This window comes from Thrips palmi, unplaced genomic scaffold (assembly GCF_012932325.1).
Source record: "Thrips palmi isolate BJ-2018 unplaced genomic scaffold, TpBJ-2018v1 HiC_scaffold_18, whole genome shotgun sequence".
In the NCBI taxonomy this organism is placed as follows: domain Eukaryota; kingdom Metazoa; phylum Arthropoda; class Insecta; order Thysanoptera; family Thripidae; genus Thrips; species Thrips palmi.
Genome location: NW_023144627.1, coordinates 12,643,528 through 12,668,438, shown reverse-complemented (window position 1 = coordinate 12,668,438; position 24,911 = coordinate 12,643,528). Strand labels below are relative to the sequence as shown.

Genomic DNA, 24,911 nt, shown 5'->3' with positions numbered 1-24,911 from the left:
ATTTGAAGTTGCATCCATTCATGGAACTAAAAATAAGAAAGCCAGTCACATCACAAATCTCTATTTAATTAATCATTTATTTGTTTATCTAGATATTTACATAGGGTGATGATGTCTTTATATACTACACAGTAAACACATATTCGAATAAAGCTTAGGACTATAAAGTCTTTGAAAACAGAACAATTCAGTTGGTACTTCCAATTACATTATTTTAAGACGTCAAATTGATATCAAAATCACAGGCTCAGATCAGCAATACAGTTTTAGGAACGACAAAAGCCTTTGCCGGCCGCCATCAAACACACAAAAGAAGGCTTTGCTATCTTTTTCAAACATCACCATGGTTGCTTTCATGAATTGAAATACTAAAAAGCATTGTAAATAAGGGGAGATGTAACGCTTAGAATTAAAATGATGTATGGAGCCAAGGTAGCCATTTCACTTGGGCTGCCAGAATGGCGGTAGTTTCGAACATTACGATTTTGGGCGGGAGTGAGAGAGAGGGAGAGGATGGATGAGACAGAGACACGAGCGGCGCGCAGAGCCGCGACTCTCCTCGGTGTTGGGAGGAGAGGGCGGTGGCGCCGCGCCCTTGCAGCGGGAAAGACAAAGACGGGGATGTTTTGGGACTTTGAGCTGCCCGGAGTCCACAAGACTTCCTGCGACACTGTTGGATGAGACAGAGATGTGGTCTTCCCCGCGGCAGGGCGCGCAGGGCTGGGTGCGGGGCGGTCGTCATGACAGTGGCTCTCTCGTGGTATTTGGTAGGAACAGACAGAGGAGGCCGCCACCTGCAAACACGAAACACGAGGCGTTATCACCCGCCGGAATGAAGGAGAGTTAAGCCACTGCCGCGCTCTGTCCCTCTCGCACTCCTGGAGCGTCCCGAGCGTCCCGTGCGTGTGCGAGAGGGACAGAGCTACGCGCGCCACGCGGGGCTCACCGATGAGCAGGGCTGCGACGATGAAGGTGGGCGCGGGACAGTAGACGTCCAGCAAGGTGGCTATCACGATGTTGCCGATGATGCCGCCGAGACGCGCCGCCACCATGGACACGGCCACGCCAGTGGCGCTGCGGGGGAAAAGCGAAACGTGACAGAACGATCCCCGGCGAGTCAAGTGCACCAGGCAGTTCCCGGTTGTTCGACAGTGGCGTGGTTGGCTTACCGCAGGTGCGTGGGGAAGATCTCGGTGATGAGGCAGTCCAGCGCCGCGTTGCCGCAGCTGATGACGGAGCTGAAGACGGCGTTCACGATCAGGTTGTTCTGCTTGTTGTACACGAAGAACATGCAGATGGCGCACAGCCCCGACGTGAACGTGCTGAACACTGCGGAGGACGGCAAAGTCTTAGCGAGTCCACGCCTGGCGCAGCCTGGCGCCGCTGTCTCTCTCGCACCCCAACGGGAGAGAGTGTCTATGCTTGTACTCACCGAGGAAGAACTTGCGCCCCAGGTGGTCCATGCCCAGGACGGCGATGATGTTGGACGGCACCGCGGAGGCCACGGTAATGAGGGACTCCATGAACACGGAGCCCTGGATGGAGTCGTCACACGCCGAGTGCTCCGACTGCGTGCCGTTGGTGACGACGAAGCGCGTCACGTCGCACACCGACGCCTCGCGGCCCGGGTGCGCCGTGCTGAACTCGTCGAAGCGGTGGAACAGCTCGGGGAACCACATCATGAGGCCGTAGTAGCCGATGTGGAAGGTGAAGTTGATGGTGATGGAGATGAGGGTGAAGCGCAGGATGGGGGGCATGAAGAGCTGCTGAGAGTTGGTGAGGATGTCGCTCAGCATGCCCTTCCAGCGGTCGGCCTGCGACACCTTGAGCGAGGGCTCCCTCTTGCCGACGTCCACCACCAGCACGTCGTCGATCACGAGCTCCTTGACCTGCAACACGGCCAGGACTTGGAGTCAGGCGCGGCGGGCGGCGCGTAGCGGCGCGGCCTCCAGCGGGGTGAGCTAGCGCCGTGGCGGCCGGCAGTCCCGTCGAGCTCGCGTGCGCGGCGGCACAGCCTACCGCGCAGGCTGTCGCTCGCTGTCGCTCGCCACCTCCCCCAAGGTCCAAGGGACGCAGTACCGCGCAGTACGCACCGGGTAGTCCTCCGGCGGGTTGCCGGTGTTGGTGGCGTAGATGTGCTGGAAGATCTCCATGGCCTGGTCGCTGTGGCCCTGGGTGAGCAGGAACTTGGGGCTCTCGGGCAGGAAGCAGAGCAGCCCTGCCACCAGGAAGCTGGGCACGGAGCACAGCAGCAGGAAGATGCGCCACGAGTTGTAGAGGAACGTGGGGGAGTGGTAGCCGATGCCGCTGGGGATGACCAGCCAGGCCAGGCCTGCAAGAGAGAAGCGCCCACCCAATCAGCGACACGGCCCCGGACTGCCGCACAACGACGACGTCATGTCAAGTGACTCAGGACTCACTCGCCACGAAGAGGTTTCCCAGCGTCCAGAAGGCCGCCATGAAGCTCAGCATGGAGCCCCGCTTCTGCTTGGGCTGGAACTCGGCGAAGTACGACCAGATGACGGGGCCGCTGCCGCCTAACCTGGAAGCGCAAGAGCCGAAGACTCATCAAACACGGGTTCAAAACAACAGCCACCGCAAAACAAAAGTTTTAACAAATTTTCCCGCTACAGTCGAGAACAATTATATCTTATCAGTAGGCGGAAGACGGAGGTTCTACTTACGCAGCGCCGTTCAGGAACCTGAACAACATAAATAGTTCGTAGGACTGCGAGAAGCTGGAGGCCACGATGCAGACCGCGTTCATGAAAGAGATGACGATCAGCACCTTCTTGCGGCCCACAGAGTCCGCCACGGAGCCCCACGCGTAGGCCCCCGCCATCATCCCTGAAAACGACAACGCCTCAGTCGCTATCTCCCTGGAGCTGAGCCTCCGCGGCCGGGAATGCCACATGAGGCATTCGCACAGGCCGACAGACAGACAGGCCGACACACACACACAGACACTCACCAATGAAGATGATGCTGTTGAGCCAGCCCTTGGTGTGCGTGCTGAGGTGGAGGTCGCACTGAGCGGACGGCAGGATGAAGGACATGGATATGACGTCCATCTCCTCGCTGGTGCTGACGAAGCCGCACACCATGAGCAGGAAGTAGTGGAAGCGGCCATAGCCTGCAAGCGTCCAGGTTATCATTTTTTTAAAAATAATGTAATTTTTTCTTTTTTTTGAAAATGAATGAGTTAGGTGTAGTTACCGGTAAGTTCGATGGCCTTTTCGAAGTCGGCCTTCTCAAAACTGCCCTTCTCTACCTCTCCGGGCAGGGCTGTCTTTGTGGTTTTTACATCTAAACAGAAAAACGTGGTAACGCATCGGCTTGCTTCCCTTCTTCTCTCCCGGTGACGGCCAGCAGCCAACACTCACCACCCAGCTCGATCTCCGTCGAAGGATGACACTGCCGGCCGTTGGAGCCCTTGTGGTTTACATGGCCGTCTGAAACAAGCAGCGACATACACCGAATGAAAAACGGATCGTTTTGCTAAGCGATCGTCCGGGATTCGAGTGAGCGAGGCTCAAATTGCGATCGCCCGGTCCAGAATGTAAATGTCCGCGCGTCCGACAGAGTTTTTCTCTTCGATTGATTGACAACGGCGAAGCTTTCGCCAGTCATGGTGACACTGGAGGGAGGCCATGGCCCCGCTCGGCCCCGCTCGGCCCCGCTCGGCCCCGCCGGCTCTAACGCACTCACACCGCGACGCCGCGAACGACACGAGGAGCACGCGCTCTGTCTCTGTCGCACTCATGGAGGGGCCCGGGTTGGAGATGGTGGGCTTTGGGAAGGGAGGGTTCAGTAAGTAAGGCGCGACGGACTCGAACCTGAAACCAGCGAGCGTCGAGTCTATCGTCGTGCGGATTGAAACGACGCGTTTCCTTGCGACTCGCTTTGCAAGCTTTGCAAGCTTTGCAGAGTAGGCGGAGCGGCCAGGCCGCCAGGCCGGACTACACAGGGACAGGGCCACCACCAATTTCCGCCCGAAACGACATTCGCCAATCGCATTCGCTGCGCCGGCCCGGCCGGCCCGGCCCGGGGAGAGGCGACCACGCCGCGGTGCGTTCCGAGCTTCGAGCTTCGGGTTTCGGCCGCGTGGACGACCGGTACGGCGCTGCAGTCGGCCAGGCATGCGGAAGATATTGAACGCGGCCGACGCGCTTTGAACGCGATGCTGCGATGCTCTGGGCGGCGCGCCGCGCGCGGTGCCGGGCGTCCTTGGCGGGGAGTGACCTCGCCGCGGACCTCGTCCATGCACTGTGCGGAGGCCGCGCGCCGCGCGCCGCGCCGCCACGCCGCCAGGCTCCTGATATCAACTGGGGCACCTTGATGGCCTCGTTGAGGACTGAGGACGGAGCGGCGGTGGAGGTCGCGCCGCGACATGGCTGGACCGCCGAGGCGGCTGAGGGAAGGGAGGAGGACCAACCAGTGACGCGCAGCGAGCGTCCACACTCGAATTACCAGTGCCGGCACGCATCACGCACCCCTGCCTGCATCAGAGACTTTGTTGCTATCGCCAAATCCAATCGAGTTCGAACAGCCTTGCCCAGCCACTTTATGAAGATATTTTCGAGAATGTATGCGCTTTGTCTACACATGCTCGGTGCGTTTGAAGACGCCGCCCTGCTGGCTGGCCTTCGGCTTTACTTCGGCTGGCCTACGGCTGGCCTTCGGCTGGGTTCGGAGCACTTGGGATTGGCGAGCGGTCATTGCAGTCGGCGGGCAAACCGGCAAACGGCAAACACGCTGCCGGAAACTTGAAACTTGGTCCGAATGGCACGCTGTTTGCTGTCCCTGCCTCCCTGCGCCGATACCGCGTAGCACGCCGTCGGCATTGCCGTCCGATGCCGTCGGTTCCCACGAGGCCTCGACCGCCAAACGAAAGGTTAGTGCGCTATACTTTTTAGTCGCACTGCCGGTGCAACTATCGCTCTTTTCGTAGACATTAGTTTGGTTACTGCCATAGACAAACGCTAAAGCGAGTTTCGGTAAAGGCTTGGGCACAAGAGGTCAAGTGGAGGTTTACGTTCATAAAATGCAGCGAAAAGACGCCGTTTCGACTAGAAATGATCTGCATCTCCGGCCTGGCTTGGTATTGCCACTTCTGCCATCGCCAAATTGACGTAACGCGTTAATTTGTTGCCAAGGTTTGCAGCCCTGGCTCGAGAGCACGGCGCGCTTGAGGGCTCCGCGATAAAGAGAGACAGAGAGAGAGAGAGAGAGAGACTACCCCGCGCCTTATCGGCCACGCTGGCCAACGCAAAGACAATGGGCAGCGTCCGCAGCGCAGCGTCGTGTGTGTGTGTGTGTGTGTGTGTGTGTGCGTGTGCAGCCCGCTGCAGTGTGTTGAACTTGTCATGTCATCCGGAGCAGGGGCACAGAGGTTGTGGCAAAAGAAGAGGGAGAGGGGGAGGGGAGGGACGTACCTCAGCAAACGCATCCCCAATAAAATAAGGAAGTCCCTAGACACCCGTTTTGGTTTTACAAAACAAAAACACTCCGCCGGGAATCCTCCCTTTTTGTGGTTACGCTGAGGGTGGCTGTTCGCCTCTGTGCCGATACGCAGGCTTACCCCAAGATAGTGTCACCGCGAAGCAACAAACAATAACAAAAGGGGTGACGTCACATGTCGCGGCGGTGCAGCAGTGGCCTCACCTCACTGTCGCGATTCCCTGCGGCTGGGCCTCGCCCGGCCTTGGATCGGGCCGAACGGGCCACGCGTTTTTGTTTTGTTTTGTTTACTAAGTTGGCGATGGTGGCGCGGCACTGTCGCGGCACTGTCGGGCCAAACGGCGCAGGCCCGTCTAATTGAGTGCCACAATTGCGGCTCCATTTTGAACGCCATAAAGCAGCCATAACGGAGTCAAGACGCCAGAGCCGCCGGGCCGCCGCAGCGATAGTGGCGCGGCGAGCGAGACAGCAAGAGCAACAAGACAGCGAGAGTAAAGACACGGCAAGACGGCGAGGCGGGGCGCGGCGCGGCGGGCTCCACCCGAATCAGACGGCGACCACGTGGACTCGGCGGGGCCACGGCGGGGCCGTGCCGTGGATCACCGTGGAATTGAAGTCGCTCGCGAGTTGGTTTCGTCACTAGTCCGTCGTGTGAGTCCGTGAGTTTGCCGAGGGCCCGAGGCGAGGGCCCGAGGGGCGTTGCACTGCGTCGGACGCCGAGTCGGACGTGGACGGATAAGGAGGATCACCGCGGCGCGGCGCGGCGCCGCCCGGCCACGGCCGGCTTCGTGAAGAATCAGGAAGCATCAGCCGCCCCGCCGCCCCGCCCTCGCGAGGCGAAAAATAAACCTCGTCAAGTGTGCCATTGAACCGCGGGGAAAGTACGCACGCGGCGATTGCCTGTTGCTTGGCAGTGGCGTTGAAACAGTAACTGTTTCAAACAAGTTTTGGCAAAATGTAAAATAAAGTAATGTTTTGGCACTTGCACGTTTACTGCTCTGCGTCAGCAGCGGTGTGGTGACGTCACGGCGCAGGGAATTCCTCCAGAGCGGAGAGAGCACCCGATGCCGCTTCCGAGAACCCCGTCGCCAAGGGTCAAATAAACGGGGAATCTTTCGCGAGAGACCCGTTTCCTTTCCGAGAAGCGACGACAGTCGCGGTCGGAACCCATTGACGGTGACAGTGTTGAACGATGGGCCGGCGCAGCCTTGGGGCAGGCCCACCGCACCGCCGCACCCCGGACGACAAACGGGTCAAAAACCGATTGGCGCGTTTCGGTGCGACGAGACGCGAATCTCGTTTTCGTTTTCCCTGCTACCACACCATAAGCACAACAAACATCGCGGCCCTGGCGCTGCCCACGCTGCCCACGCACCGTACAACCGCTGCAGTGTGTCCTGGAGGTGGCCGTTGTCGTCCCCTCTGACGGGGTCCCTCGGGTCCCGGGGGTCCCGGGGGTCCCGTTGCGGGACGGCCGTGTAGTCCATGTCTGGGAGCAGGCCGGCGGTCCGTCAGAAATCCGTCTTGGCGGCTGGGGCGCCGGGGAGGCTTCGCCGCTTCGTTGCTTCGCTGGAGCCGGGCGGTCCGGGCGGTCCGCGCGGGCCCGGCTGCGGCTGGTCGTCACAAGTCCGAGGCCATGCTCCGGCCCAACGTCACAACGCGTCACGATCTGCCGCGGTACCTCCGGCCCTCCGGCACGCACACTGTCGGCAGCGCGTTCCGATTCGGACACTGTTTACCGCGACGTCTCGCTGCGCATGCTTCGCTTCGCGGCCACGCGGACAGGCAAAGCTAGCGCGGAGCAGGCGAAGCTGGAAGAGGGCACGGCGCACTGCACGCGGCACGGCACGCACGGCGCGACGCCTCGGGGACCTCGGGGACCTCGGGGACCGACGACTAAGTGTCTGAGCTGCCTGAGCGGCCTGAGCGATCGCAGGGCCCGGCAGGCCGCGGCAGGCCATGCACGGGTAAGATGTGTGGTTCGGGGCGGGGCGGGGCGGGGCGGGGCTCGCCGCTTATCGCCCTCGAGATTGCGGGCCGATAGGGAGGGTCCATGGGTCCAGCGGTGTCCCTCTAGTCCGGAGGCCCGCGCCCAGCCGGCCAGCGCTCCAGCAAGCGGCGCTACTCCATCCCCACGCCCAGGGCACACCGCACAGCGCTAGCGCGCTAGCGCAGCGGGCCGGTGGGGGTGGGGTGAATGGTACGGGGTGGGGGTTCAAAGCACAAGGCCCAAAAATCGGTGGCTACGTCCTTGGCGGAAACATTGACCCAGTGGCACCCGTATCGTCCGTTCCGAGTCCGTTCTGTGAACTTGGCGGCCACTCGACGTGCAACATTGTACGGCGGGCTGTCTCCGGCGTGCCTGAGGCGTGCAGTGGCGTGGCGTGGCGTCCGTTTCCCGCCCTGCCCCGCCCTGCCCCGCCAGGCCGCCGCCATTGAGGAGTGTCGCTCGCCTCGCCTCGCCTCGCCTCGGGAGCATCGCTCCTAATCGCGCGCCCGATTGCACTGACTCGTGGACGCCACGGCCTGGCCACGGCCGCCAGCACGACGGGCAGGTGCTTCTTGAAGGCGCCCGGAGCCCCGCCAGCCCCGCAGGCCCCGCAGGCCCCGCAGGGTGTCACTGGGCCACAGAGCAACAGGCAGATAAAGTGAGCGCGTTCGCGAGCCGTCCCTCTCTCTCGCTCTCTCTCGCTCTGCTTGCTCCGCCTGGTCACTGATGCCCGCTGATGCCACTGCAGCGACCGACCGGTCGGAGACGCAGGCGGAGACGCAGGCGGAGACACCCCGGGCGCAGCCAAGCGCAGCCCACTCGACTGCGCGTCGCGCGGCCAATCACAAAAGTACACTAGAAACTTTTTGGCGCTCGTTGGTGCGACTGGCCTGGCCGGGCCGCTTGGCTTGGCCACAGCATGACACGCCTCTACTCGCCGTCGCGACGCGTCGCGACGCCCCCACGTGCCGCCAATGAAGGCGATTATGTCTATCGCGGATTTGGGCAAAGCGCGACTTTGATTTGCGTTTGATAGGACCTTGCTCCGCCACTCGGCAGCACGCGCCTGCAGGCGGTGCACTGGGCCGGTTCAAGCATTCAAGTGTCTCGGTTCAAGTCGCAGAAAACAGAAACAAAGCCTGACAAAAATGGCCCCTAGGCATTTAGTGCGTTCATGATGTAGAATGGTGTTTTAAGAGTGCCGGTTCCTCGAACCGCTCGCCGCGTGACCTTGTCCCCACTGCTTTCGGCCTTCCGTCGCCACCTTGTGTCGCCGAAAGGCGCAGCGGCGCAGCAAAACAATTTTATTGTCCCCGATCTTACTTCGTTTTGTTGCAGTTTATGGACGACACTGTCTCGAGCGGCCAGCTACTGGGTGCCTTCTTAAACGCGTCCGGGTCATTACCAGCCGCTCCGATCCCGAACGCTCTGTCTCTCTCGCCCCCCTGCGGGCCGCGCCGTGAGTGCGAGGGAGACAGAGCGACGCGGCGATGCTTCGGAATGGTGCGGCAGACAAACACAGCCGAGTCAACTCGGGGGCCGCCGGGGACCGTCACAGCAGCACAGCGGCGACCCGGTGACGTCAGACAGTCAGTGACCAGCACTCGGCTGCGCACAGTGGGCCAGAAGACCGGTGGAGGCGGCCAAAACTCTAGACGCGTTTTGAGCTCCAGAGTCGCCAAACGGAACTCGAACCGAACGTGTGACCCCACCAATGGATTCCTCGTTCGGAGAGCAATCCATTGGTGGGGTCACACGTTCCGTTCGAGCCCCGTTTAGCGACTCTGGAGCTGAAAACGCGTCTAGGGTTTTGGCCGCCTCCACCGGTCTTCTGGCCCACTGTGCTGCGGCGGCGCGGCGCAGCGTCCACCAGGTCTACTACAGGGAGGCTGCGTGCGGCGCGCCCTCGCCCCTCGCAGGGAATTCCAGCGCACAAGACTCGTGTTTGGCCTTCTTGGGGCGAAGGCCGCGTCGCCGCGTCCCTCCGGACCGACACCGACAGTCAATGAAATTCCCGAGGGGATGCTAGGCGAGGGGATGATGGCTGGTGGATTTTGGCATCTGGGTTCTGCGCGTCACCAGTGCTCCTTTCGAGTGCTTCGCGAGCAAAACTGTCCGCTTTGTCGCGTACCCGACACGGACTAAGCATTGCAGTCACGTGCGTTTGTGTTGTCGTTTTTGTTGTTGGCGTCGTCGTCGTTTAAGAAAATCTCGCGCGGGCGCATCTCGGCTGGCGCGCCGGCGCACCATCACGCTTGCCAATAAAACTATCCGCAGTCAGCAGGCGCGCGCGGCTGCTTTTCGATTTGCATTGCTGGCAGCACTGCGGCGGCACTGCGGGGTGTTGCCAACATCGAAACTGATGCGGCGCTTGTTCTCCGCGCCGCTCTGGGGGCGGCCTCCGGGCGGGCGGGGCGTTCGGGCGCTCCCGAACGAGTGACACACTCGTCGTCCGCTTAGCGTCGTCTGCTTTGCGTCGTCCGCTTAGCGTCGTCCGCTTGGTGTCGTCCGCTTGGCGTCGTCCGTGTGACACATCGATAAGCACACACCTGCACACACTTTCTGCGCGCGCCTTTCGATGGCGCGACGCACTCGTGCATTCTGCCGTCCTGCAGCAAAGCTCCTTGATTGCGTCGAAAAGAAAACGAAGGAAAGAACCCGGGATTTAAACCTGTTCGGCCATAAATCTTGATGATCCCGTCGAGTTTCTGAACTAGCCCGATGGCTGTAGTTTTCGGTGAGTCTGAATCTGATCGGCAGGCTGGCCACGCCGCCACGCCGCCACGCTCCTTGTTGACTCTTGATAAGAGTTCACGTACATTTAAGACGAACGCCTCGCCGCGTCTCGCTATCTCTGTCGCTCCCCCATTCACCAGTGGCGTAGCAAATTCAATCAGGAGTTCTCTGTCAGAAAAACGGTGGAAAATCGACTGACTGTTTGTCTATCCCGCGCGATCTCCGAGGCCCGGAGTGCCAGTGGTGGGCTATGTAACACGGACTAAGAGGTAATACAGTGCTTGTCTCGGGTTCGATGACGCCGCGGAGGTCGTGGAGGTGAACGAATCCGGGAAATGTAAAACACGATGATTGATGGTTCGGTTTGCTCTGTGCTGAGACGAACGACGACGATGACGTCCCGAGCGGCAGAAATGGAAGGCGTTTCCGTTTGAGCGACAGGTTCGAAGGCCTCGCCATGGCTCGCCATCCTCCTTCCGGGCCACTGTGAGGAGGCCACGTGCTCTCGGGCACTCCATTTACAGTGTCCGCCCGTTCACAAATCACGTAACGGACTCAACGGATTCCGGGGGCACTTCGGCCCTGCGGGGGGACGATTCAGGCCACGCAGGTTTGACCCCCAGGAGTTGATAAGCCGCAACCCTGAGACACTCTCTCTTTCTCTCTCTCTCTCAGCTGCAGCTGCAAGAGTGCCCTAGCGAGAGCGCGCAGCGAGACGTGCATTTAATCCCCGCTGCGGCACACAACGTGGTAGTAAACTGGCGTACGCAATTTCTTAAAGTGACGCGCGTACACTGTTGCATCGAGTGCAAAAGTGGGACGAGAGGAAGACGGCAAAGAAGAAGGCGTCTCGGCTGGAGAAATATTGACGTTGGGGCGTTTTGTTGGAATACTTAGCGCGCGGAGTGAGGCACGGAGTGGCACCGAGAGCGAGGATGCACGACCAGTTTCAGGAAGACGTATTGGGCATGCACAGCTCGTGAGAGAGAGAGAGAGAGAGAGAGAGAGAGAGAGAGAGAGAGAGAGAGAGAGAGAGAGAGAGAGAGAGAGAGAGGCGTTATTGGCTGCTGCACGAGGCAGGCCCACAAGGCCGTGCAGAGGATCAAGAAACCGGTGGAGAGGCGGTTCTATTTGTTGCAGGCAAAGCGGGTAGCACACGGCGCTCGGCAAATACGGCCAGAAAGAGCGGCGGCACGTCCGAGGCGCGGGTTCGAATCCGACTAACGGACGAGCGTTCTTGTCTCTTTTTTTTAGCGACAGTATATCAGGCGGTGTCGTCCGTATCAGGCCACCCTGGGCGGGAAGAGAAAATCCAGTCGGCTTTGTTTTTCGGGGGGGGGGGCTGCTACTCGAAGCTGGTCATGGAACTGTCCTGTTTCATGCCACTGTATCGGCGGCGGGCCTATTATCATCCTGCAGCTGGACCAGCGAGGCCCAGGCCCCGGGCGGGGTGGGGCGGGGTGGGGCGGGGCGGGGCGGCCCGTGCGTGCCCATAATGGTCGGCAGGAAGCCTGCCCAGCCTGCCCACAGAGTGACAGCTGTGTGTCGCCTAAAGACCTGCAAGGCCCTCGCCCCGCCTCGTCCCGTCCGGCCAGCCAGGCAAGGCCAGAGGTCACACGCGGCGCGGCGGCGGCGGGTCAAACGGCACTGCTACTGACCTTCCGTGACCGACGAGGCAAACTCAAACACGAGGGACGGCGGTTCGCGCCCCGGCCGGTGCGTCTAAGGTCGTCGAGGAATCAGGTCGAGATAGGGCGGTGATAAAAGCGCTCGCCACCTCCGCTGGCGGCCTCTCCCTGCCCCTCCCAGCCTTGGCCTCGCAGGCGACTCGCAGGTAGGCAGCACGCCGGCGCGGGCGCACGAGGGGATGCCGCCCAGTGGGCTGACCGTTACCACCGCCTCGCTCCACTCCCCAAGCCAGAGCCAGGCAGAGCGACAGAGAGAACGCCATGCTTCCATTCCAGGTCATCCAAGTCCAAGTTGCACTAGGTCTCAAAAGCCGCCAGGCCTGCTAGCGCCCGCTAGAAACCGCGCCTTCTTCGCCGGCAACCGAACTGCACCCTCCGCTGCCAGTTGCGAGCTGCGAACCCGGAGGACTTCCCTGTCGCAGTCACGGTGGAATTTTCCAGCTGAGAAACTGATTTTTCGTCGCCACGAAAAGTGTTTGGTTCTCGGTTTGGTTACGGTAAAACCCACCGAAAAAAAATCAGCGGGAAATATGATAAATTGACTTTTACTTTTTATCGTGTGGTTGAATTGATTACTCAGTTTTGCACTCACCATTCCCATCCCTAGATCCGGGATCAACCTCTACCATTCTAGGCAGTCGAGCACCGCTCCCCCTCGCGCCGGTCGTCAGGATGGCTGATAACACTGCAAAATAAAAAGAGGAAAATTTTCTTAAAACAGAGGCAAGAGAAAATGGACCAAAACACTTTTCCTGAAACATTGTCCCGAGGTCTCGTCCAAATCCCCGTGCAAACAGTGTTGGAAACACGCACCCCGTCAGCTGATGTAACGCGAACGGAAGTCAAATCAATTGATCGATAAGCTTGATTGAAGAACCACATTTCCGTGAAGCATTTCTCGTGAGTGGCTGCAATAATTATTCCTCTGGCTGGCCGTCAGCCCCGGTCAGCCCATTGGGCTCCAGCTGATGATGTATGAGGACTAGACTGGCCGGGTCAAGGAACGCGCGGCAACGCGCTGCACATCCACCGCAAAACAACAGACTCGTTTAGCCAACTCATGAGGCAGTCGCTAAGTTTAGTTTGGCGTAGACCAACGCCTCCTCGGAGCTACACTGCCAAAAACTAAGACAGGAGACCTGTTTTTTCGGCATGTGCAAAGGTCCTGGATTTTACCGACAATTTCCTGGGTAGCCAGGGCGAGTGCCAGGGTAAAAATCTTTCGACATTGCCTTGAAATCTATTGAAAAGATTAAGTTAAACAAGCCAAAAATTTCGCATGTTTTTTTGTTTGTTTGGGAGGTTTGTTCTGTCTGTCCCCTTCTTCTCCACAGTGTAGGGCTACTGGTCTTTTCATTGGGCCGCTCCTCCTCATCGACGCGTCCCCAGCTGTCGTCCCAAATTAATGTTCGCTCCGATTCGACGCCATATCCTTTCACTCAAATTCGCGCCCCCTCTTTGGTCGAGTCTTCGTGCCAGAGAGGCCGTCTGGAAACGGAGTCAGTTCGCCCCGTGACTTGCACGCTTTCCATTCCGACAACTTTATCACGTAGTGCAGCCACTAAGAAGTGCCGTTTCCACAGTCAAATCAATTACGCCGCTGTCGTGTGCCCGTCCGTTCAAGTCGCCGACCGGCAAGGGGGAAAAGAGTCCAAAAATTCATCGAAACCGAGTTGCAAAGTTAAGCTACGCTTCTCCAAAGTCAACGTCCAAAAATCGTAACCCACAATTCATCAGAAGACATTCAAAGGAAAATTCCAAAATTTGCCGCCCGAAATTCCAAGTTGTTGTTGGCGACCAAAACAGCAACAACAACAACCACAACAACACGTGTTGTTACTCCTTTCGCCACGCAGTGAGTGACGCGGCGCGCCTATCGGGCGGACGGCACCGGGACGGCACCGGGACGCCAGCCAGGCAGACCAAAGCAGACGCACCAAAGCGAAAGTTGAAGTCAAACGAGTCGAGATTGAAGCGGTAGCGGCCACCATCGTCCACAAACACATTCTCATAAGCCGCCAATATCCAGCAGATTTTTCCAGTTGGATCTAGTTTTGCTCTGCCTGTGGCTCTGTGACACGGCAAGGACACGGCAGAACCGGGCTACTATTTAACGACCGCAAGGAAAGCCTGGCGTTTGAACCGCAGCGGGCCTGCAGCGCCTCTCGGAAAGAGGGTAGACTCAGTTCAGCGCGCAACCCACGGCCCACGGCTTTCCGCAAAGCGCGCCAATTTTCAAATTGCCGGCGAGGGAATCACTTGCCGGCTTCCCACTCATGAACCAACCGTCCCCGACTGGCCGACTCACTGTACGCGCCGGCCAGCCTCTCCAGCCGAAACGGCAGCCTCGAAAACGGAGAGGAACGCCTAACCTGCTTCCAGTAAAGAGTCATGTTTGACCAAAAAGCAAAGGGAACCGCCTCGCCGTTGTCGCGGTGTACGGCAGAAAGTAAACAAGGCCACTCACGTTTCGGGGTTGGTATCAGTGGCTGGCTGGTGAAATCCGCCGCGGCGGGGCGATACCAACTTTGGCCCTCTTAAAAAGAACCGAATGCAAATGTGACAAGGCGGCGCGACCTACACTTGCCGACACATCTGACGGACTGGCGGGAGTACCGCCGCCACCACGACGGCGTCCTGGACGACGCCCTCTGGACGACGTCCTCGGCGAAGGGGAGGGGGCTGGCCGTGGGCTGGCCGTGGCAGGCCCCCGAACCGCTATACCCCCAAATACGTACCCGATTTTACTGACGCATATCTCGCAAACGGCGAGAGTTACACTGTCGTAAAAAAAGGCTTGCAGTCAAAAAGAAGAAACCTCACCTCATCGAACCGACAATGGTTTTTACGAAAACCGTTTCCTACGGTTTTACGAAGCTGAAGAACCGTCTACGATCACCACCAAATAAAACCCGGAATTCAAAGAGTTACAACGCTGCGACGTGCGTCAAAAGATTGCCCTACCCAGTCCCCCGACTTGCTTATACAGACTTGCTAATTTCCAAACAAACACAGCGATCCGGATCCGATTAGTACGTGACGTCAGCGAAGCTGGACGGTTTGAGCCGATCCCTGGTTCCAGCCGCTTTTCTCCGTCTGCGCCTCTTCCCTTTTTATCTTTCTTTCTCGTTTGCGTCGCATTATTTTTGAGACTTGGATTTTGAGCATGTTCATATGTATCCGTTGTCATACCCAAAGCCAAAGTGAGATCTCGAGACAAGCAGACTGACCGTGCCGTAAAATGAGAAGAGAGAGAAACGATTTTTTTTCGAATTCATGTCCCGGCCGGCATGAATTGGCCAGGGATCGTTGCTTGTTTTTGAAGGCGGTGATTGCCCACTTAGGTGCGACGGCCCTTTCTGGACGTGGTCGCCCTCTGGGAATCCCGATGTGATGATGAGACGGGCCCAGCGCGACTTTGGAGCGAGATTTTTTTGAGCGGCAACCGGGAGGGTCGCGAAAGGGGCAAAGGAGGGGGTACTACTGTACCATTTATCGAAACGAGTCTTGTCTTCTCCGCGAGCACGTGCTTCGCCGAGAGGTGGAGTGTGTTTTCGTGAATCATACGAGGGGCTCGCCCCTGTGAGCCTCACAAGTGTTAGGTTCCGCGAACCCCTCTCGCGTCCGCAGCGTCCGCGTGGTCCGCGTCCCCTTCTCCCCACTCGCAGTGGCGCAGTGACGCGCGGGGCCGAGGCAGGCGGAGGCAGGCCGGCCGTGCACGCCACGGCGACGCCACGCCGGCCGCAGCTGCAACCGTGTGCTCTGGACGGCCGACGCGCCGACGACGGCGGTCCAGACGGCCAACGCGTCACCAGCACGGACCGCGCCGCGGCTGTTCGCGGCGGGGTGAAGGTCGAGTCGCTCTGGCCAATCAGAAGGCTCAGATTTCGCGGGAAATTAAACAGCCTAAAGCTTTGTTCGACACAAACACACTTCCCGTACCCAAAAGATCGAGTCGCACCAGCTCGTTGGTGTCTCTGTCAGTGTGTGCGTGACTAGTAAAGTACGCATGTCGGTAGCCAATCGGCAGGTCACGCTCCGCGTCCCCGTCACGCAGGCAAAACAGCCAGTGCGGTGTAAACAAAGCCATCCCGACGTCCGCACCAGCCTCCCCTCTCCACTTATACTCGTCGCCCAGCTCCGCAACTCTTACTCTTCGCGATGCGCCTCGTCGCGCCGTCCCTGTCGAATGGGGCATCGATTCCAGTGGACTCATTCCGAATTTCAGCGCTCCGTTTCTCTCGCACTCATTGGAGTGTGAGAGAGGCAGAGAGGGCGCCATTCGGTCGACATGGGCGTGGGAACCTCTTCTCGGCGCCCCATTTGACCGCCGCGGGCAGCCCCAGGCCGTTGGGGCAGGTCGGGAGAGCGCGCAACGCTCGGCAGCCCTCGGGCGTTTAGTTTTCCAGATGAGCTGCGTGCGCACTACTGCTGCACGGGTTGTTCGTGTGTTTGTACTGCCGGACTGGTCCTCTGCGGCCAGGCCAGGATCCGACTTGACTTGGGAAGTACGGCATTCTTGACGGAAGCCTGTTGTAGTATTTTGCCCCTTGTTTGCGATGAGTACGCGCTGAGGCGCGGGACCAAACGGAACAGATAAGGCAAGCCCAGCGGTGACAAACGGCGACAAACCATGGTGACGCGCCCCTAACCACATCGCACCGGTAGCAGCGAGTAGCAGCGAGTAGCAGCCGGCCGGCGGCGTCTTGGCCGCGGGAAGCCAAAACTTTCAGTAAAGAAGATGGGCGAAACGAGAGGGGAGGAAATAAAGAAGAGAGAGAAGGAAAGAGAAGCGAGGCCTGCCCCTCGTGCGGCGTTGCTTGATTCGACCCCAAGGCGACCATGTTGTGGAGCGTGCGGCGTGGTTGACAGAGCCCAGTCCCGAACGGTCCAGCCAGGTCCGGTGAAGGGAAAGGGAAGGGGAAGGGGTGGAGGGGGAATCTAAGCCATCCAAGCCGCCAACTGACACTACTCTTTGGCCGGCCATCAAACTGCCTTCGGCCCCTTCGGCTTCCGACCTTTCCTACTATACCCCTTCCACCGGCACCGCTCCATCCGCATCCGCCGCTCGACACGTCGCCGTCGACGCGCCGACGAGATAATGCAGCAGAGTCGTCGCGCTGTCTCCCTCGCACTCATGGGGCGCGAGAGAGACAGAGCGACCAAACGGTGGCCGATGCCAAAATTAAAATTCGAGACAGCGGGAGGGAGAGGATGGCCCCTATGTGCGGTCACTGGGTCAGCCTCGTGGCGGGGGCGCGGTGGACGCGACCGAAGAGAGCCCGCGCGGGTCGTTGCGGTCCACCACCGGGCCTGACTACTTGTCCTCCGCTGTACGTGAGCCGCCCCGCCACGCCGCCCCGCCGCCGTGTGCCAAGCTGGACTGAACCAGTGTGCGCGGCGGCAGCGCGGCACCAGAGGCGGCGTCAGAGCGACACGACGCTTTCGACTTGCCGTGAGTCAAACAGTCCACGTCTGCAGGGGAGGGGAAAAGACCGAACACTTAACGACAACCCCTCACGGCCTTGGGGTGCCTAGTTCGGCCCCTGGATGTAGGCAAGCCGGCGACGGCGGCGGTGACCGAGCTTGAACCGCCTCGCTTCCCAAAGCATCCTCGACGAGCACGACCACAGCACGCCACAGGCACGAGGCACGCCACTTCCAGCACACTCACGTGGCGGGGCGGGGCGGGGCGGGGCGCGGGCGGGGCGGGGTGGGGCGGGGCGCCTCTAGGACCTGTTCCTATCAACCCAACCACCTTGAGGCTGGCCAGGCCGGGCTGGGAGTGTGTCAGCGAGACGTGCTCTAACGACATCATCAACATGGACGCCCCCCCCCTCCCCTCCAGGGGTAGCGAACTCTCGGCGGCACTACGCAGCGCGGCGAGGCGGCGAGGTGGCGAGCGCGGCCCCTGGAGGCTGCATCTGCATCGGCCACTGACCCACACACACAATGTGCTAAGGTCGGGCAAGCCAGCGCGGCGCCACACACTGCCACGCTGCGCAATTCGGGCCGCCACTTTTTCGCACCGTTTATACGCACTTGGTACACGCACTGCGAACCCCCGTGGTATTTACATCATTAACTGGTACGAAAACTATCATTTAGTGACCAAGCACGTTGGATTTGGATTGAAAGCCTAACCTAACCCAACCGAACCCAAGCAGAGCCCGTGCGATACAAGGCCTGAAGTCACGTGCGGTGTGGTGGCCGCGCCACGAGGGGCCTCGGCAGGCCTCGGCACGCCGTCATATTTGTTGCCGGACGACACCGAGGAATGCGGCCCAGCCTCCGGGGTGGCCGGCAGAGGACGGGCTCCACCGCCAGCACCGCCAGGGTCGTTGGGGTTGGAGAGGAAGTGTCACGGAAGGTCCTTCTCTCCACCGGGCTGCCCCGGCCAGCCCCGGCTACCCGTCCAGGCGCGGCAAAAGCTCGCCAAACCAGCTGCACGCGCCAAATCTTATCTTTTCCTTTTTTTCTGCAAACGCTTTTTATTGTGATGGCGCCACCCCGCGAAAGAACCGCGCTGGCAAGCCCATCTCCCGCCAAAAAAAAGAAACACAACACAAACAACACCCGAAAATGAAAGACAGGAGTGCCAACATAATTATTGACACAGATTCCAACTTTGTGTGTCCGTCCCGAGCGTCATGTTCGGAATAAGGTTACTTTTAGAGTAAATCTCCTTACTTTGTCACCCAGTGCATACCGGTCGTCCTGGAATTTGAATCCAATTTAAATTCGTCAGGTTGGCACTGCCGGCACTGCCTGTCCGTCCTTGTCGGATCGGCGGGGTTAATGACCACGGGCACCACGCCACTGCCAGTGGGCCAAGGCATGCACAAACGTCCCCGTCATCGTCCGTGTGGAATTACAATCAACTCGTTCACAGCCAAGTGTGCTCGAGTGTGCCGTAGTGTTGCATCACTCGTCTCTACCAAACTGCGCGCTGGAGCACTGCAAAAGTCAATGTCAAACAAAGACCGTGCGCCAAATTTTCATAGCAGCCATCTGTACGACGGGTGATTATGTTCCGAGTGGTGGATAGATAGTTTGTTTTTTTTTCGCACTGAGTGCGCCAGTGTGCCAGTGACGCTGGCTGAGCCCGGAAGCAGAGGAAGGCACTGCGACCTCCACCCGACGGGACAGGACTCCGCAGCCTCCGCACAGCAGTCCCACGGAGCGCCCTGCGGGTAGGCAACCCACCGGTATAGGCAACCCGCTCCGGCGGCGTGCATTAAGTTGCCTACCCTGAACTTCGCAGGCGCTCGCCACTGGAAGACCGATTTGTTCTCTGCAGAGTTCCTGGAAAGGACGTGCCTATTTGGGCGTTGGTCGGCTGGTCCGCGGCACGGCGGCACCGCGGCGTGATAGGCAGGCGCTGCCTCGCCGCCTCGCGTAGCCGCCACGGCAGCTTGACACTCAGCAGCTGTGTTATTTGCCAAAGAGCGACTGGCGCACGGACGGTACAGGGACAACGAACGGGAGCGTGTACGAGCACACTGGCAATTTTCAAACAGAATGCGCTGAAAAGGAGTTTACTGCCCCTTCGAGGAAAATTTTGGCAGGTCTTTGAGGAAGGCCTGCGACGATGTCACGTGACGGCCAAAGCGGGCATCGCTGGCGATACGGCGCCGTTCGAAACGGCAACGGGCAGTGGATTCTAATCGGTATGCACTTTTGGCACTGCGCGGCGGCCTCGGCGGCCTCGGCGGCCTCGGTGACCAGGCTGCACCACGGCGATAAGCGGATGCTCGGGGCGGCCGGGCCGAGCGGGGCGGCGATACCCGACGACGGGGAGCTCAAGCTTCGCTGGCGCGGCTGGTCCGCCCGGCCGGACGTGCTGCTCGCCGTGCTCGCCGTGCTCGGCCAAGCAGTGACCGACCCGCGGCCCGCGATATGGCCCGCCAAGCCATTCCGAGGAATCGTCTCGTCGCTCTGTCTCTCTCGCACCCCTGCGGCACCCTGCAGTACCCGCCACGAGTGCGACAGAGACGGCGAGACGGCTGCCTTGCGGCTGCCCGCCCGGTCGGGCCCCCTGGCCCGCGACGCGCGTTTTTGGCACAGCGGCGCCCGGGTTACCTCGCGTTTCACACTGTTCCACCGACCCAGCAGTGCGACCGCCAGCGCCAGCCCCTCCGCGGCGGCGCTGCGACTGCATCCACGTGTCGGCGTGCTTTCACTTTACTTTTCGGCTTATCGCCCCTGGACAGTAGGCAAGACTACTCGGTGTTGTCCGCGAACGCCGTGCCGCCGGAACGGTGGAGCATGGCGGAGCATGGCGGAGCATGGCGGAGCATCAAACCGGTTCAAACTGACTGGAGCCGGATCGAGCCGGACGACGGGCACCCTCCCCGGCCCCGGCCACCCCTTGCCTTGCGTCCGACGCCACCTCTGGCTCAAAATAAGATTCCTTGACGGGGCGAGAGAGACAGAGCGACGAGGGTGACAGCGGTCGACAGCCGTCGCTGATCGAGAGGCTGCCGTTCAATGGAACCGGTGGCGTCGCGTCTCGCCTTTTGCGCGCTTTTGCGGCTCCACGGTTGGCAACGCGATTGCTCGGGTTCATGACCTGCACAACACAATCGCCGCGCCTCGCTTCGCCTCGCCTCGCGAGGGGCGGGACCACGGCGGGACGGAGTGAGTCAACCCGGCGAGGACTGCCCTGGGCCTAATCTGCCAACCTGCCGAGGCATGCCTGCCTCCGACCCTGCGAGCAGAGCAGCGCGACGTGGCCGCAGCGCCTATGTCAAACTTTCTGCTCCAAACTGAGCTCTCTGTCGGTGCAAGAGTCGACCAAGGGCCGGTGTCAAGTGAGTCACTGTGCTGGGCACGGTGGCTTCGGAACGTGGCGCGAGGGAATGCCCGCCGGACGCCCGCCAAGAACTCGTCGATCCAGTGTGTCTGCCTGCTCGCTCAGCGCGACCAGCGCGACCAGCGCGACGCTTTGTCGCGGACCAGCCCCGGTGCGGCCAGGGCTCTCTTATCTCTCTCTCTCTCTCTCTCTCTCTCTCTCTCTCTCTCTCTCTCTCTCTCTCTCTCTCTCTCTCATCACAGCCACCCAGAATGCAGCATGCAGGCCTTCCCGCACCACGCACTGATAATATTTAGCAGGATGCGTTATACAATGCAGGAGCTGCAACAGGGATACCGCCAGGGAGGTCTTTGACCAGAGCTAGTTTCGACGCAGTAGTCGCTCAAAGTCAGCAAAAACCGCTGTACTTTCAGAGATTTAATCACTTTCCACAGACACAGTGTACACGAACGTCTGGTTGCGTTGTACCTCGCGTGTACGATGGTCCGAAAGATGCCTGATGGTCGAGCTTGTGGTCGCCAGGGATTAACACACATATGGCAGAAGCGGGCTTATCTTTGGCCAGCAGCCTAGAACACCAATAAGCAAGGACCAATAGCATTGGAGCCACTGCAACGCAACGTCGGTCGGGCGAGTGTTTCCCTGAATTTGGTATACGGATTCACACCGAGATTAATCGAGTTTCTCATTCAGAAGGAAGTGCTACCACCCCTCAGTTTTCCACAATGTCCTGGCATCACGATTCCCCAGTCACTACGGGGCAGGTATCTTTGCTTTCCTGAAATGACCCTTCCAGAGCTTGATCCTAACCTGACCTGACCAAACCCAACCGTCCAACGATTAATATTTCTATGGAAATGCCTAATCGTTGCATTAAGCCTTGCGCAACCCCTATCAGCACCGTGGATATTTCGGGAGCAACGATAAGCGAGATTCCCTTGGGCCTCGTCCGCGTCCTGGGCGGGCCGACAGACCACCGCCGCTGTCCCCCAGCGACGGCCGCAGCCCCGACGCAGCCAGGACGATGATGGACTGGAAGATCGGTGAGTGCCCGCACGCGCTGTCGCCAACGACCGACCCCTTCAGGTCGCTTAAAATTGTAGTACGCGTTGTGGAGAGAACCCCCAAGACTTCGGTTTGTCGAACGCGGGGCAAAACCTGAGTCGCTGTTTGCGAGGACTAGTCTGACTGAGCACCAGACCTGTGCCTCCTTTCAGAATATCTGCGCACGCCAATAATATTCGTAGAATCGTGAGGTAGGTTTGCGCGGGACGAAGTATCTTCGCTTTCCTGAACTGACCCTTCGTGGTTCGATCCAAACCTAACCTAACCTAACCACCTGAGCACGCTGGTGTCCGGAAGGGTGACGGCCCTTTGTTGCAGTGCTCCTGGCCCTGCTGAGCGCCCCGACGGCCCCGGGGGCCCCGCCAGCCCCGACCAAGGCCCCGACAAGCGGGGTGTGGGTGCGGTGCGCGTGCTCGCCCAACGCCCCGCGCTTCCAGCTGTACCGCGGCCCCGCGCAGCTCGACTTCTGCCTCCGGGGCCTCTACTGCGACTGCGCGAGGGGCCTCCACGACGCCTGCGGCTCGCCGAGGCGGCTGCGGGAGGGCGCGGAGGCCGAGGAGGACGACGACGGCCTGCCGAGCGCCGAATGGTTCGACGAGGGCATGCAGCAGTGCAGCCCCACGTTCGACTGCCACGCTTTCTTCGACAAGCGAGGGCCGCGGGCGGCGACGGTGCCGCCGGTGCCGTCCTTCAGCATCGTGTCGGCCATGACCCCCGCGAGCCTCGTTAACGACACGTCCGTCGAAACGACACTCGAAACGTCCCCGGAGGACACCACCCCGACGGACTCGACGACGGACGGAACGCCGGGGACCGCCGAACCGTCACCGCCGACGTCCTCGACACCTAGCACGGCGACGTCTGCGACCACAGAGGCCCCGGCGACACCCACGGCGACTCCAAGACCGACGACTTCGACTTATCCAGCATCCATCACGGGGAAACCCAACACACCGCCGGGCGCCAACACGGACCCCACGACCGCCACAACGGACCCCACCGCCACGGACCCCACCGCCACGGACCCCACGGCAACCACCCCGCAAGGCAAAGGGGGGTCTGCCTCCACGCCGCCAGTGGCGCTGCCTCTCCTCGTGCTCGTGGCGGGCCTCATGTTGTAGTCGCCCTGGGCGTAGCAGCCAAATAAACTGTGTACGGCCGTTTCTCCGAGGGTTATTAACCACTGAATCCCAAAGCACGCGACGGAGCGACTTTAGGGGAGGACGCGTCTGGACGCTAAGCAAGCGGCGGCCGGGTAGGGAAGGGCACTGTCAGAGCGTTCAGTGTGATAAGCCCCCCTCCCCTCTAGACTACTCGCGGAAGGCCAGAGTGCAGACAGAGTGTGAGCTTTGCGAGGGCCCCACACAGTGGGACAGAATCATCGTCGTGAAGAATGGAGGGGGAGGACGAGGGGGAGAGAAGGAGGGGACAGAGAGAAAGAGAGAGAGGGGGAGGAGGGGGGCAGCAAAGTGATTGGACGCTGGCGGTCCGTCCGCGAGTCTTCACGAGATGGACTAGAACTGCTGAACCTCTGACGAGCCGCTGTGTGCTGCTGTCCTGCTGTGCCACTGCTGTGCCCGGCTGTGCCATAATGCAGCCGTTTAGGCAACACGACGCGATGCTCGCGCGTCGCGACGAAAACACTCACACACACGCACACACACACACACTCTCACACACACAGTACGGCCCAATCAGCCGCCGGCGTTCCAAAACTGAGAACGAAAGAAAGAGGAGCAGCAACAAAATCGGGCGATGATTGGAGGGGCCATCAAAAGTCGGTACACAGATACGGTGCGAGAATTGTGATGAGGAAACATAGACAGGACGGGAGGACTGGCAAACCGGTTCGTGTCCCAGCGGCCCCAGCACGCGCTGAGCGAAGCATGGCGAAGCATGGCGATGGCGAAGCAGTGCGCTGCGCAGTCTGGCGGCGACAGCGCGCGCGACCGGTTTGGACCAAGCGGGTACCGGCAGCAGGCTGCCTGCAGGCAGCGGCCAGCGGGCACGGGCCACCAGAGTACCCTCGGGTACCCGCTTCGGAGTCCGCCGCATTTCAGATTTGGCGTTCGAACCGCGCGTTTGAACGCAAAGCGCGGCAGAGCATTCGCCGGGAACTGCCGCCCCGGACGCGGCGCACCCCGCGCGTGGCCCGGCCGCCCGCCCTAGGCCGCCCCGGAGCAGCACCGGGGTGGGCGACGCAGCCAACGCGGGGCGCAGGGGGCGGACTTGCGCCTGGACTTTCTCCAGCGCAGCTTCTGGAGCTTCTGCAGAGCGATTCCGAAAGATCGTTCTCTGTCTCTCTCGCACCCCTGCGTGCTTACGGGACGCCCCATGAGTGCGACAGAGACAGAGCGACGAAACGGCCCTCCGGGATCGCTGGGCAGCGACTCGTACAAGCAGTCAAACATACAAATGTTTAAAATTATCTTGAAAGAGAATTTGAGCCGCAAATTAAAATAATGAAGTCAGTGTACAATTAAAATGCAGAGGCCGCGAAAGAAAATACGACAAAGTCCTTCTGGAAAATTGGGAGAAATGAACATGAGGAGAGGCCTCGGTTCGGAATCGTACGAGACTGGTGAGTCTCGGTCACCGGGCCGAGGCTTACCGCATGGACCAGTCACAACCTCTTTACTCAGCACTAATTTGCACTCGCAATAACCACCAAAATCTGCGGTTGCCTCGGCTCCGAGGTCTCTTCCCTGACCGTGACTCACAGAGTTGTTGCTGCTCTACCCCCAGCACTAGGAGCACCCCAGAGCGCGGAGTATCTCCGCAGCGGGGTATCTACGAGCAGCCGCAGGTTTACCGCAGGGTTACCGCAGGGGAGGTCCGCTTGAGGGAGACACAGCACTGCAGCACTGCACAGCACACGCACACACTGGCACCGCGGCAGGGCGGGCAGCGCCGCTCTGGCACTTACCGTGACGCGCGACCAACGTTTCTTTTTGCACGACAATCGGTGCTTGGGAACTTGCGGCGTCCTTATTCTCTGGCCGACCAGACACTGACACTGAAATGCGCGTATTTTGGAGGCTGGCGTGGTCCTGGGCGAAAGTGCTCTTGGCGGCCTGCGGGGCGTGCGGGGCCCGGGCCGGGCCTTGCCTGGGCTGGTCTGGCTGGTCTTGGGGCGGACGGGGGGGTCGCTCACACT

General features: G+C 60.2%; 2 protein-coding genes across 4 annotated transcripts; one reads left to right on the top strand and one right to left on the bottom strand.

Annotated features, from left to right (window-relative positions):
- Positions 1–45: 45 nt before the first annotated feature.
- LOC117645400 (synaptic vesicle glycoprotein 2B) lies at positions 46–24,911 on the bottom strand. 3 transcript variants are annotated; one of them, XM_034385580.1, is made up of 12 exons: positions 24,681–24,911; positions 12,467–12,559; positions 3,384–3,452; positions 3,217–3,306; positions 2,972–3,133; positions 2,685–2,847; positions 2,421–2,542; positions 2,094–2,332; positions 1,433–1,889; positions 1,170–1,329; positions 947–1,074; positions 46–794 (listed from the first exon to the last, which is right to left on the bottom strand). In XM_034385580.1, exons 2-12 carry the CDS (start codon positions 12,501–12,503, stop codon positions 739–741), a joined length of 1,683 nt encoding a protein of 560 aa, XP_034241471.1. In that variant the 5' UTR covers positions 12,504–12,559; positions 24,681–24,911; the 3' UTR covers positions 46–738. The 3 variants fall into 3 exon arrangements, with proteins under 3 accessions (XP_034241471.1, XP_034241472.1, XP_034241470.1); XM_034385581.1 differs by lacking the exon at positions 24,681–24,911 and adding an exon at positions 24,475–24,606; XM_034385579.1 differs by lacking the exons at positions 12,467–12,559; positions 24,681–24,911 and adding an exon at positions 6,836–7,331.
- LOC117645403 (leucine-rich repeat extensin-like protein 5) lies at positions 21,676–22,889 on the top strand. Its single transcript, XM_034385587.1, has 2 exons — positions 21,676–21,732; positions 22,073–22,889. The coding sequence occupies exons 1-2, from the start codon at positions 21,714–21,716 to the stop codon at positions 22,873–22,875; spliced, it is 822 nt and encodes a 273-aa protein (XP_034241478.1). The 5' UTR covers positions 21,676–21,713; the 3' UTR covers positions 22,876–22,889.